This window comes from Babylonia areolata, chromosome 18 (assembly GCF_041734735.1).
Source record: "Babylonia areolata isolate BAREFJ2019XMU chromosome 18, ASM4173473v1, whole genome shotgun sequence".
Classification (NCBI taxonomy): Eukaryota; Metazoa; Mollusca; class Gastropoda; order Neogastropoda; family Buccinidae; genus Babylonia; species Babylonia areolata.
Window position 1 is genome coordinate 13625147 of NC_134893.1, and position 14198 is coordinate 13639344.

At 39.2% G+C, this 14198-nt stretch overlaps 1 protein-coding gene across 8 annotated transcripts in view; it reads left to right on the forward strand.

The window, feature by feature from the left end:
* The window catches only part of LOC143292480 (rap guanine nucleotide exchange factor 6-like), a 92365-nt gene that overhangs the window by 57287 nt on the left and 20880 nt on the right, over nt 1–14198 (forward strand). For 5 of the 8 annotated variants that reach the window (XM_076602804.1, XM_076602799.1, XM_076602803.1 and 2 more), the window contains 2 exons: nt 12151–12409; nt 12927–13026. In XM_076602804.1, coding sequence (XP_076458919.1) covers nt 12151–12409; nt 12927–13026 — 359 coding nt within the window. The remainder of the gene's footprint in view (nt 1–12150; nt 12410–12926; nt 13027–14198) is intronic. The other 3 variants (XM_076602806.1, XM_076602801.1, XM_076602805.1) reach the window with 1 other exon arrangement.

The following is a 14198-nucleotide window of genomic DNA, read 5'->3' on the forward strand; positions in this document are numbered from 1 at the left end:
TGAATGAGGTGGGAGCAGTGAAGACGGGACAGTCATGGGGGACAAGTACTATGAATCAAAACATCTGTGGCTGGTGTCCTTAATACATCTGCTCAGGTTAGGATCAGGGTAGTAATTGTGGGAAGCTGGCTTGGTGAAAGGAAAAGGAACCACTTACTTATGCCCTTTTTCTTTTTTTCTATACAATTTTAATGGTATATAAACTATGGCAGGGTTAAATACTCTTTTCTTCTTCTTTTCTTTTAAAATTCTGCCAATGTAATAATCCCTTAATTACCTTACACAATTTTTTCAACATCTTGTTCACTGAACTCCACCAAGTGACCCTCAAGTAGATCATCTCCCTTCTCACATTGACAGTTTCACATAATTCCAGTAGTCTGACATCACTTTACATGACAACACCTTTTATCTCAAAATGACACCCATAACTGGCCACCACATTCTCCCTTGATTTTTAAACACCCTTGATTTTTAAAATCAGTAATTTGTCATAATCTGTTTTAGTTGGCTGTCTTCTTTTTTTTATCTTTTTTTTTTCTTAGATAAAGAAAGGTTTCAATACCTTCTCCACATTGTAGATCCTGAAGGATCCCTTGGCTGTTGTCTTTCATGGAGTTGTATGAAAAGTCACTGCGCTGCTCTCCAAATATTGAACTCCAACAGACTTTCAGCTCTCCCTGGCATATGATGCTTACTTGTTAAGGTTCCATCATATCGTCTGTAGTATTGCTGTTTTACATAGAACCCCTTTACTGATGTTATAATTAACAGAGCTTCATAGAGACACTTTTGCTTTGCTATCCCCCTCTAACACTCTTGCTGAGACCCATGTGTTATCCCCTTAATACTCTTGTTAAGATCCCTGTGCTATCCTTGCAGTACTAATGCAATATTCCTTCATTATCCCATTCATATCCTTGCAAAGACCCTTTTGTTATCCCTTTAACACACTCTTGCAAAGGTTTCTTGCTGTCTCTTGAATGCACTGCAGCATACACTCCATTGTGTGGAGTGATGGCCTAGAGGTAATGCATCCACCTAGGAAGCGAGAGAATCTGAGTGCGCTGGTTCGAATCACGGCTCAGCCACCGATATTTTTTCCCCCTCCACTTGACCTTGAGACGTGGTCTGGATGCTAATCATTTGGATGAGACGATAAACCGAGGTCCCGTGTGCAGCATGCACTTAGCACCCATGGCAGCAAAAGGGTTGTTCCTGGCAAAATTCTGTAGAAAAATCCACTTCGACAGGAAAAACAAATAAAACTACACGCAGGAAAAAATACCAAAAAAATGGGTGGCACTGTAGTATAGCGATGCGCTCTCCCTGGGTAGAGCAGCCCGAATTTCACACAGAGAAATCTGTTGTGATAAAAAGAAATACAAATACAAAGAGTGCCTCCTTTGCTATCCCCTCTACATATTTGAAAAGACCCATTTTCCTTTTGAAAAGTCCACTTTGATGTGTCCATTACATTTGCTTGCAAAGTCCCCTTGGCTATATGTTATACACTCTTGCAACTGCTTCATTGTCCCTTTAATACATTGTTGTATAGACCCTTCAGCTGTTCCCAGAAGTCAACTCTTGTGAAATCCCATTGTTGTCCCTTTGTTGTAATGACCACCTTCTAAAACCCACCCATATGTTAAAAATTTTGTGCAGTATTGCAAAGGTTTATAATAGCCCATGTTCATATCAGTTTAAGAAAAAACTCATTCAGTTCACCTTACCTGTTTGGAATGACTTGGTTTATGGTTCATTTGGTAAGATTCCAAAGCTTTTGTCAGATTCCCTTTGAACCCCTTAAAAATTCATTGTTTTATATTCTGTCTGTGATCTGGCACATTTTTTCTCAAACCTTTTTGATGCCCCATATACAAAACAATTTGATATTCCTATTGATATATATTATTGATGTCTTTTTATCTTTCCAAATGCTGCTCTGATCATGTAAAAGTATCCCTTTCATACCTCTTCAAAGATCTGATTGATCAGTAGACCTTTGGTGTTCCCTGTTCTTTGAATTGAAGATCTGACATTCTCTGGGAGATCCCTTCAGTATCCCTTGAATGATTCATTTCATTTATAAAAAAAAAAATTGAATAAAAATAACAAAAACAAGAACAAATTGAAGTTGTGGATATATATATATATATGTATATAAATATATAATATGTGTGTGTATATAGATATATTATAATATATATATTCATTGGTGGTGGTGTGTTCAACCAAAAGATAAAGCATTTTATCATGAACAGCACCTGCAGAAAGATGCTGTGGAAGAACAATATGAATAACACCATGATGGGAACCAGTTTTGTGTGTGTTTGTGAGAGATGGAGAAGAGAGAGAGAAATGATATAAGAAATACACAGTTACTTCAGTGTTGAAAAGAAGGAACATGAATATCAAATGGGGGAAAAAAATATATTGTGTATAAGAAGAACATAATACAAAATGAATAATGTGGAGGTGTTTTGTGTGAAGAAACAGAGGACATGTATATTTAGTAAATACAGGATAGAGGTGCTTTGATAGGCATTTTCAGGGAAGAGGAAAATTAACAAAATACTTAGGCACTGGATTACGGAAGGAATACAGTATACTTTATTATATCTGAAGAGAAATTTGTGGTGTAAAACAAACAGCACGAGTCAGTCATTCAGTATGTATATATAAGACATACAACACAATAAACTGCCCCTAGTGAAGCACCACCTTCCATGAAGAATGACATGGATGTTCAATGAACTAAGAACACAGGTGTTTGCAAGAAGAAAGTGGAAAACGTAAGTTTTTTTTTTAATTTTTTTTTAAAGTGTTTGTATAGAGGATAGCATAAACACTTGAACAGGAAGATAAATCAAAGACTTATTAAACAGTGTAGGGAGGAGGATAAAACAGATTTGAAATAAACAAAATACAAACAAGTAAACAAAGTACAGACATTTCAGACATATAAATAGAGAAGCGTTTGTGAGAGACAAAGTTGGGACTTTGATATGGACCAAGCAAAATATTGTATTGTTGGTACAGAAGGAATGAGCACAGAAAATAGAAAAAAATGCAGACAAGTTTTTAAAAAAAGGAGTTGGAATTTTAGTATTAAATGTATAATGTACAGATATTGTTTATGTTGATTAGAAAAGAATGTTAAATGAAGACAAAGTATTTTAATGTGGGTAGAGAAGAATATTAAATGAAGACAAAGTATTTAGACAATATGATGGAACATGGATACCAAATGAATATGAAATGAGAAATTACTTAACCCCTAGTCTGCCTCTTTGACAAGATAACTCGTCAGTGCAAGCCTGTATGCTTTACTGCCACAGTGACAAGAGAAGTCCTCATTCTGACTTTTCTGTGGTTTTTATTGAGTTCATTGACAAAAACACTGCCAGCTTTAGCTTGGGGAATCTTTTTCTAGTTTCTATTGACAGCTAGAAACCCCATCTACATCATGAGGTAGTCATTTATTTGCATGATTTGGTTGGGTTAATGGCTGTGGTTTGACTCACTCACACGCTCAGCTAAATGGTGACACCCAGCTCGAGCTGTGCGGTCAAAGGTGCACCAAAATGACCAAAATTACTTTCTTTAGCTGACGCTGAGAAAGAATTAGAGTGCAGAGACTGACATGGTTATATCATCACACGATTCAGTAGACAGTGAAGGTAACGATGAAGAGATTGGTATGATTGACAAGAAGACTGACGCTGAACAGAGCACAGACTTCCCCACATGACTGACCATAGGGTGCGACGTTTGGCACTGAGCCAATGCAGGGAAAGGGAAGTGGTAGAAGAATGGTGAGGGGACTTAGGGGAACTGGACAGCATGTAACGGGTCAGAGAGGGGGAGAGTAGGGGGGTGGAGGAGGAAGCATGGTTGCAGTATGTGAGGGGATCAATTTAGGGCCAACAAACAACATTCAGCCTGCTGTTCCCAACTTTACTGCTCACAGTGGACTGAGAAAAGACCCACACAGCATGGAATATATTGACTTTTTCTCTCATTTTGTAGATGATAATCTAATCTGTTTAGGAAACCAATTTGTATGCACAGCAGACACTCCAACAGATACAAACAAATCCAGGCAGGAAGAAAAAGTACTCAAGACTATCAGCATAGACAGCCAGAAAACTGAATCAACTGAAAAGATTGGACAATAACATCCATGTTGTTACCACTAAGAGCAGTCACACTGAATCATGTATATATGTCTCTCTCTCTCTCTCTCTCTTTTTTTATTGTGGTTATTCTGGTATAATTTGTATGTATAGTTATAATCCATTTGTCCAGAAAATATTATATTACCATGCAGATGACCAGACTAATGTTCATGATGAACAAGTTGAAAATCAGACAAAAAACAGAACACTGATTTAAAAACAATCGCATGTCTTTGGAAAAATATATTTTAAAAATTGGAAAACAGCATATGTTTTGTTTTTGGAAAAACCCTGGCACATAGATTTCAGTGAAATCTTATTTCCCTAGCTGCAAAAGTTTTAATATGGAAGGAGAAGATGAAATATGAAAAGCAACAAGACTAAATTTTTCTTTGGGTATAGAAAGGACTTATTGAATGATAAACAGAAACATTTATTTGAGAAAAGAAAGAACACAGGAACAGTGAAATATGAAGGCTTTTGTGTTGTGAAGAAAAGCGGTATAAACAAGAGGAGGGTGAAAGCATAGAGGCTGGTAAGAGCAATAAGAATGTATATGTGTATAGTGTGTTTACATGTATATAAGGGCTTCATATTATCATTACAGAACCATGTAAAGTGGAGTATTGTGGTGCACATGTGTGTATGTGAGAGAGAAAAATTAATGTGTTTACAGTACTTGTGTCTGTTTGCAACAAATTTTATACATGTTTGCAGGGTCAGTGAGAGAGAGAAAGAGAGGGAGAGAGCGTGTGTGTGTGTGAATAAGTGTGAATGTGTCAATTGGTAGATATATGTGATGTTGATGGACACGTGGATGGTTCTTACATGCCCATTGCTTGGAGACTTTCAGTGTGGCCACCCACACACCTGTTGGGTGACGTACCCTTGTTGTGTCGGTCACGTCTGTCTGCCAGTCCGCCCTCCGCCGCACCGTGCACCCCTCGTGAACACATTGCCTTTCCTGCTTAAGGCGGTCCACGACGGTGTGAGTCCTCAGCCATTCCCTCCTCCACCTCCCCTCCACACTTGACAGGCAGTCACAGGGCTGTCTCTCCAGTTTCTCGCCACTTGTCCTTCTGGGAATCTCTACATCACTTTGCTCCTGCTGTCTGTCCATTCTGGTCATCCATGTCCATCCTTCCTTTTCTGTGTGTCTATGTTTGCCTGTCGTCAGGCTGTCTGTCATTCAGTTTCTGGCCCAAAGTAAGGTGCATGCATGTGGATGTGGCTGTGATTTGACCAGGACGGCCGTTGTTGTGAGAACATTGAAGACTGAAGTGAGGATGACAACAGACTGCACAGCATGCAGTATCATGTGTCTGCAGGAAGCAGCTTGAAGGACCCACTTGTGCATGCACTGGTAGATAGCCTGACCCCCTCCCCTTCCCCTCACTTTGCCCTTATTGTTACATTGGCATTAATGGGTTGATTGCCATCTTTCTCAGTTCCTTAAAACTCACAGTGTTGCATTTCTTTTGTCTCTCATATCCCTCTGTTTCCTTGATCATGTTTCGCACCATCACTTTATTTAGTTTTTGGCAGTATTGCTGTAATTCATTTTCCATGTCACTTCTGTGTATTTTCAAGAACAGCACAGTGATGCGGAATGTGCATCTGTTGATTTTTTTTTCCTTTTTATCAGTTGTTTCAGTTTTCATGTCACTTACCAGTTGTCCAGCTGCCTTCTTTGCTCATGGTTCACAGTGACACATGACTACTTTCTGCAATGTCCAGCTTGCATCACCTTTTGTCCATTATTTCTGCATGGAAGTGGCTGCTCTGTCCTTTGACTGAGATACCCCCAACCCACAGTTTCCTTTCATCTGATGTTTGTGGCTTCCTTTTGTTGTTCACAGTGTGCAACATTCTAGCCGTGGTACATCCTTAGGACTCCAGGGTCTAAATGCAATTGCCATTATTCCTTGATATACTTCGACAAGACACAGTTCAGGACACAATGCACAAGTACTCATGTAGATACACAGGACATGTATTCACATTTATGACTGTTGTGGACATGACACAGTGTGATGGCATTTTCAAATGTTGACATGTGTACACAAAAACAAAAAAGCAGAGGGAATGGACAAATGTTAAGGACACATACTAAAATATATGAGGAAATGCCACAAACAAATATGCACACTGTTGAAGTTAAGGGCATGCATAAGTGCCAACATAAATTGTGTATTGATGCAGTGGACATTTTCATTTGAATGAACACAAGTTTTTAAGACTGGCATGCTTACATGCCTAGAAAGAGGTTGCATACAGGCAAAAAACATCTGAGTTTCCCATGGACACACATTTCTTAAAGACAAGATCTTGGTTCTTGAGATCAGAGTGTTTCGTTCCTGATTTCTAAATTTGTCATCAGACTTGTCACCAGACTTAACCCTTGGGTTGTTCTACTTGGCTTGCTTTCCCTTGATTTGGTGTCTGTTAAGACATTTATTTCCCCTTTAATTTGCAGAGCTGTTTTGCATTGTCCCTTTGGTTCCATGTGCTGTAGACTAGAGCAGTATTGTTCACTTTGATTTCAACAGTGTGTTGGCCTCTTTGAATTGGTGTTGTCAGCATAGGATTGCTCCCTTTGCTTTTGGTGTCCCTGTGCGAGTGGGTTGTTGAAAGGGGTGAAAGCTTTGGGCTTTTTTTCCTTCTTCACCATGAGTTCTCTTTCTGTCTGTGTGCATGCATTATGTGCATGCATGCATGTGTGTGTGTGTGTGTGTGTGTGTGTGTGTGTGTACTGTCTTTATTTCACTCTGTGCTCACTTCCATTGAATTGACGAACAGTCATAGTATTTTGACCTGTACCATACAACACCGGATGGACCAAAAGTTACACATTTTTCTTTGTGAAACTGAAAGAGAACCTGAAGTGTATTCGTTTCTGTATGTCTACTGGTCTCTGACACTGAATACACAATGTAAAACATTTACAGACCCTCATAGGTGCACATTCTTGTTTTCAAGCAAGATACAAGTATCAAATTGCTGATAAGTAACAACCCTCATTGCGAAGACTTGTGGAGTATGTGCTAAACACATTGACCAGCTACCACAGTTTGTGTAGTTTGTGGTTATACTAAACCCACTCACCAACCCAAGTAACAGTTCTTTCAGCAACATAATTCTGTACTCTGCCTCTACATTTATTTTACAGACAGCAGTTAATGAAAACTGTTAACATGGGTTTTTTGTATTTTGTATTACAACTAAGAAACTGTATTTGATGTAAACAGTTAATACATGATAGCTGCTCTTGACTGGAGTGTTACAAGTTAAAGCTCCAGCTACTCACTTGTAATCTGTTTCTTAATGTGCTATGCAATAGCTTATGATCATCTGCAGATGCTAGGAGACTACTTGGATTGATAAATAGAACCAGAAGATTTTGTAATACATACCAACATTTTCAGACACTGCTGTGGCTTATCCACTCAGAGTATGACAGCATGTTATCCATGTCCACATAGTTTCATGACATCAAAGATGCACATCAGTATCTCTTTCTCAGAGAACATGTCAACAGCAAAATTATAGTTTCGTATTTGAAATTTAAAGTCAGTAAACGATAGATTTTTACAACTCCTAAGGTCACAGTTTTCTCAGGATAGTGCCTTGTCCGCTCCCAGCTGGGAAAATAAAACTGGATGTGCACATAGGTATATGTATAGTTGGGGGTTGGGATTATTTTCAACCCACTCCCAACATGTTTCCTAACACACACACACACACGCATGCGTGTGTGCGCGCATGCACGCACACACACACACACACACACACACACACACACACACACACACACACACACACACACACACACTCACTCACTCACTCACTCACTCACTCACTCTCACTCACTCACTCTAACACTTACTCTAAGACGCTCACTCTTACACATTCACATGGTGAAAATAATGTGAACTTCACAGGGATAAGCAGATACTACAAATAATGCAAAAGATGAAGTGCTGTATATCTTTGAAACTCAGCCCTTGCAATATGTAGGCAAGTCTAGGAGTGCTAAATGGAAATTGTTAGTCACGTGAATATTTTGGATTCATTGCGGAAGAGACTGCTAATAGTCTGCTTGATTGCAAGAGTAAAATGAATAGAAATAAACAATTAATCAGATGATATGAGTCACAGGTGAGTATGATGAATAACTTATTTGAGGTGAGTATATTTAACTTCTTAAAGAATATAGGTCTTGTGGTAAATATGGGGGATGTCGGTGTTTGCAGATGGTGTTTTAAGCATGAGGTGCTCTGAATAATGAATATGAGTCCTGATAATACTACATGTGAAGTTTGAATGAAACTTCTGGTTTGTTTATTAACTGTGAAAACAGAGTCAGACATATGTATGTCTGGTATTATGTGTCATAGCTACATGACTGCTGTTAAAAAAAATCTATACTGAATATTATTCCAGACATAAATATCTATATTAAATACATATGGGAATCAATATTATTCCAGGAATGTGCTTGTGTCTGGTGTGCAAAATGCAAGTGCTTAGAACCATGTGTATTATGCTGGCTGTGTGAATGTACATTGGAACAGTACTGATGCTGAGTACATTTGAATGCCTTGTTTGGAGTAAGAATCTGGTGATGAAGGTGGTCTGTAGGGACTACTAGAGGACGCATTGGCTTGTTGACTCTTTTGCAAAGGCATTGAGTCTGTGATAATCAGTTCGGATGTGTTCGTATGGATATTGTATTTATGTGTGTTTATGTATGTTGTGTGTGTGTATCTGGTCAGCTTTGCATTTTCTTATGAATTGTACATGCCGCAAGGTTCACACTTGTGAACTTAAGGTATTTGTAAAAAAAACAAAAAAAACATTCTAGTCTTTTCTGTGAAAACAACATTATGCATGTTTGAATAATGAATATTTGAACTATTTTCTGCTCTGTATTTCTCTTGATATCACATTATAACTGGGGGGTATGGGGGGATGTTTGGCTTGGAAACAGTAAGAAATTAATCATGACATCACAACAACTGTGGGAAAAGACTTTTTATAGATAAAATCTGTGGAAATGACGGATGTTCAGTGATGCAAAATGTAGCCCATTGCATTCACCGTTTTCAAACGTTGCAATAAAATCATTCTATCTGCAACATGTGCTTTCTTCTGGCATGAGGGAGTGGGCAAACACAGTTTTCTCATTGGCACTCACAACTTTGAACTGTGTTGTAGACATCTCAGTAGCTTGTTTTAACCCAATGTCCATAAACTTAGGTTCAAAATTGTACAGAACTAAACCAAAATATTTTGCACACTATTCTTGTGCAGTATATTTTTTCTTTTCTTTTGGAAAGTCCTTGCACAATATATTTTAAAGATTTTTTTTTCAATTGGCTTCACTTACAAGTCAACCAAAAGCAACAGTGAGTCTGTGTTTGTGACGTCACAACCCTATACAAAATGACAGACTCCATTGAATCATCACTTTTAATTTTTTCCTCTCTCAAGATAAATGCTTGTTTGCTTTAAACAGTATTGGACGAGCCATTATTACCTGAAGTCTTTCTGTATGTAAGCCATAAAGCCACCCCACTTTGTGTCCCTTTTAGCCAGTGACATCAGTCAGATTGCATAATGTATGTATATGGTATACAGGAGTCTTTAAATCTTTTTCTTTTTTTAAGCTAACGATAGTAAAATAGAGATACATGGGTAAAGACTACATGGATTTTAACAAATAATGAGGCCAGGAGATTAAATGATTAACAAATAGTAAAGAGTGGTAACTCTCGCCATTCACAAGGTACACAACTTCAAGTCAGTGCTGCTTACGCTACCGATTCAGCTAGCACACAGGTAAATAAAAGGTACATTGGAACAAACCCAGCAGCACTGACTTGAAGTTGTGTACCTTGTGAATGGAGAGAGTTACCACTCTTTACTATCTGCATGGATTTTATTTTCACTTCCCCCCCCCCCATTTTCTCATTTATTACTCTCCAATGTTTTGCATCATTGATTTGCATGTTGTTGATTTTTTTTTTTTTTTAATTTGTGTTGTTGATGAGGTTATTTGCATGTATTGTTTGTGGGATTTTTGAGTTGTCAACCTATATGCATGCTTTCTTTTACCTGGGTTGCAATGGAACACTGTCAAAAAACAGACAGCATTAACAGCCAAATGAATTTTTTTTTTTTTTTTTTTTTTTTTAATTCAGAACCTCCCGAAAAGAGGAAACATTCATTTCACCTGAAGTTCACACTGGCTGTGTTTACAGCATGTTGGAAACAAGAGATCTTGCGAAAATTGAAAAAGGTGTCATTCCACTGCAGCCCAGTATGGGTGTTATTAATGTGGTGCATTCTGACATTGGTCTGCTGTGAACTGCTTTCAGTTACATACACAATGACACTTGCATCTTCTTTACTTCTGACAGTCGGTGACGTGTTTCTGTTGACTTGATACAGAAAATGCAATTGTCTGGTGTTCAGGTGTGTGAAGACATGACTTCTGTGTTGGAACTTGTAACAGCTGACACTTCTGTGTTTTAACATGTGCCCACAGACATTGATACTGTATTTAACTGGTGACCTCTGACATGTATATTCTAATGCTTGACCTTTGACACATACCCTGTTTAAACTTTGACCTCAAGGTTTTGTACTCCATTTAACTAAGGACCCCTGAAACTTGGATTGTATTAAATGGTGTCCCCTGATTTTTATACTGTATTTAATGGGTATCCACTGACACTTACTGGTATATTTTAGCTTGTTTTGGTTGTAACTTGGGATTTCCATCGTAAGGTTCATCCCCCACCTTGTGTCATGTTCCACACATTATCTGACATTGCAGAGTAATTGGGAAAGGTCTGAGGTAATGTGTAGATGGAATAAGTGGGAACCCATAGCAAGGGGAGAAACAGCAGGGAAAATGTTTCATGATGTTCCTGAACTTCCCTGTCCACCTGGGTCTTGGCATAGACATTGGGGGAGGGGGGGGGGGAATAGTGGCAGATGAAGAGGGGAGTAGGTTGTTCTGTCCTGTTTCTGTACCGTGTACATTATGAAGAAAATGCCAGTAAAATGGTTTGCCTCAGCTTTCTGATGAATGTAGTGCCACTGCATCTAGTGCTATGCAGTGCATATGCTTATTTACATATATCCCATAAAGGACACTAATTGTTACTCAGGGCGTACATATGCAAATAATCACAATAGTATTCATGTAACTGCAACATTCAAATAGCCCCGTATATATGTATGTGTCCTTCCTTGCACTGCATTGCTGTGAGAGTGTAGGTCATTGACATAGTTCTTATCAGTCACCACTGTTTAATAACTGCTCTGTGTATGTGTGTGTTTGTTTAATACTCTAGGTACTAGACTAGCCTAGGGTTTAGATAAAGTATTCTTATCCCTCCTACCACCCGGGGCCTTCATTCTCACGCTCTGCCCCATTCTCCTCTTGTTATGGACAGAATACTGCATTTGACATTGTTTCATTTCATGTGAACCACTCTTTCTTTCTCAGCAGAATTTTCTACATCTGTCATATTGACAGCAAAGAAAGCCTGCTGACTCTTGGACATGGAAAATGGCATCAACAGAAAAATGATTCCTCAGAAATAAAGCAGATTACAAGGATTTTATCATTTATTTCTTGACTGGAAGACAGATCATTTAAAGAAGTAGGAGACAAGTACTACAGGCAGACAGTTCTCCAACCTGACTGACCATCTGACTGCATGAAGGAAGTGTTAACACTGGCTTTGATGGGCTGTTCTCTGTCACTTTCTTTCTCACTGAACAGCAGTCTGAAGGTAGTGTGTCACAGGCTGTCCTTGTGCATTCTGTCCCAAACTAACTGGCTGTTCCCTCTCTCCTCCTCCCTCCCTCCCTGTGGCAATGTGCGCTGTGGCGGTGCACTGTGGGCGTCGGGCGGCTGGCACACTGGCGTCATTGGGGCGTGGTGGTGGTTCAGGCACGCTCTGCCTCGTGTGCATAGATACTACCTGAAGAACAAGAGCCAGACGGAGCCCTTGGTGCCGGACCACCTGATAGGGGAACTGCTGAAGGAGAGTCAGATCAGCCTGCTGCAGCTCCAGGCCACGGAGGTTGCCTGGCAGCTGACCCTGCAGGACTTTGCCGTTTTCTGCCAAATCGAACCTACTGAGTACATTGACGACCTCTTTGAGCTGGACTCTGTCTATGGCTGTCCCATGATCCGAAAGTTTGCTGAGGTGAGACTGCATATCTGTTTTGTGTTGTCTTCTGTAGGGAGCTGATGTGTTTTGACAGTCTGCAGTCTGTTGATTGATAGGGTTTGTCCTATATGGTTATCGGTGCATTTGTCCTAATGTCTTTTGACTGATGTGTCATCCTGTCTTTGGACTATGGATCAATATAATTTGTCCCATGCATTATCTTTTGACAGGTGAAGTTTTGTCCAATCTGCAAACGTGTGTGTGTTCTATTTGTAGGTTCATCACATGAATAGACTGATGTCAGTAGGTTTTGTCTAGTCTGACAGTATATAGGTTTTGTCATGTTATAAGTTTATCCACCTGATAACACATGATCTGAAATATTGCAGCATTGTTTACTCATCCATCTTTTCACAAGCAGGCAGTGTTCAGCAGACTGGAAAGAATAAAGTCATGTCAGAAAGTCTATTAGTTGAGTGGGAAGTTGTGTGTACATGTTTGTGAGTGAGTGTGTTATTGTGTGCTGATCTTGTGCTGCTTGTTTTGTTTTCAGCTGGTGAACCGGGAGATGTTTTGGGTGGTGACAGAAATCTGTGGTGAAGCCAATGTGGTCAAGCGGATGAAACTGATCAAACACTTCATCAAGATTGCCAGTAAGGGAACAGTCATACACACTGCATTTCACTCGCATATCAGCTACACACTTCATTAAGATTGGCATCGTGCAGCAGTTTCTTCATCCATGTGTGGCCCTCAGCAGTCAGCTGGGCTCGAAGCTACAATACTGATATTACTGTGCAATGCATTTCATCTGTGTAGTGTTTCACTCCACATACTTCACCATTATCATCATTGCCTTCATTTTTTTTTTGGTTTTGCTCTTTATAGATCATGGTGCATATATTATTGTTATCCACATCTGCAGGCTGTTGCATCTTCACAGCATGTTCCATTGGGTTCAGGTCTTCTGTGATACTGTGTCACCAGGTGTCCTTGTTCCCATGAGAACCACATCCAAGGCATGTGTGCCGACATCTGGAGCTGCTTTTGCCAGATGTTTTCCATCTTGATGGCATTTTTGCCTGATGTGTCTTTTTGCAGACATTGTCTACTACAAAGCCATAGACATTGTCCACTACAAAGCCATAGCTGCCAACAGATTGTATCAGATCTTCATCAGTATGACTCATGAGTTTCGCCTCACTTGATAAGCAATACATCAGTCATCAGAACTTAAAAAGAGATAACGTAATTTGTAGTGCAGTTGGTTTATCAGGATTTTACATGATTAACACTTCAGATTTCATCAAGATTGGTCATAAGATTTTTTTTTTTTAATCACACATCTTTTAAGCATGAAGAGTACTCATGATCCATACTTCTCACTTTCCCAAGATTGTGGAGGAGGTGTAATTTAGACAGGTTTTAGATAATTTATATTTCAGGGACTTCAGGAGAGATCAGTTGTGAATCAAACCCTTCATTATGATTTGCCATTGTGCATCAAACTCTTCATTATGATATACCAGTGTTAGTGATCTGTTGTCTGTTGTCAACATTATACAGATTTATATCAAAGCATTTGGTACAAAGTTGCCAACCAGAACTAGAACTAAGTACAGAGTTACTCCTGTTACTGATAGTGGCAGTACCTTCTCAGCAGCCTGAAAGCAGGTTGTGAGAAAGTGGTCTGAACTCATGATGAAGTTTTGGAAGACCTGTTCTTTACGTACAGAAATGTTTATGACAGAGCTGGATAAACAAAAGTATACATGTGCAGGCTGTGAGCATACTTAGATATCTGTCAGTTACAGGATGGAGGTGA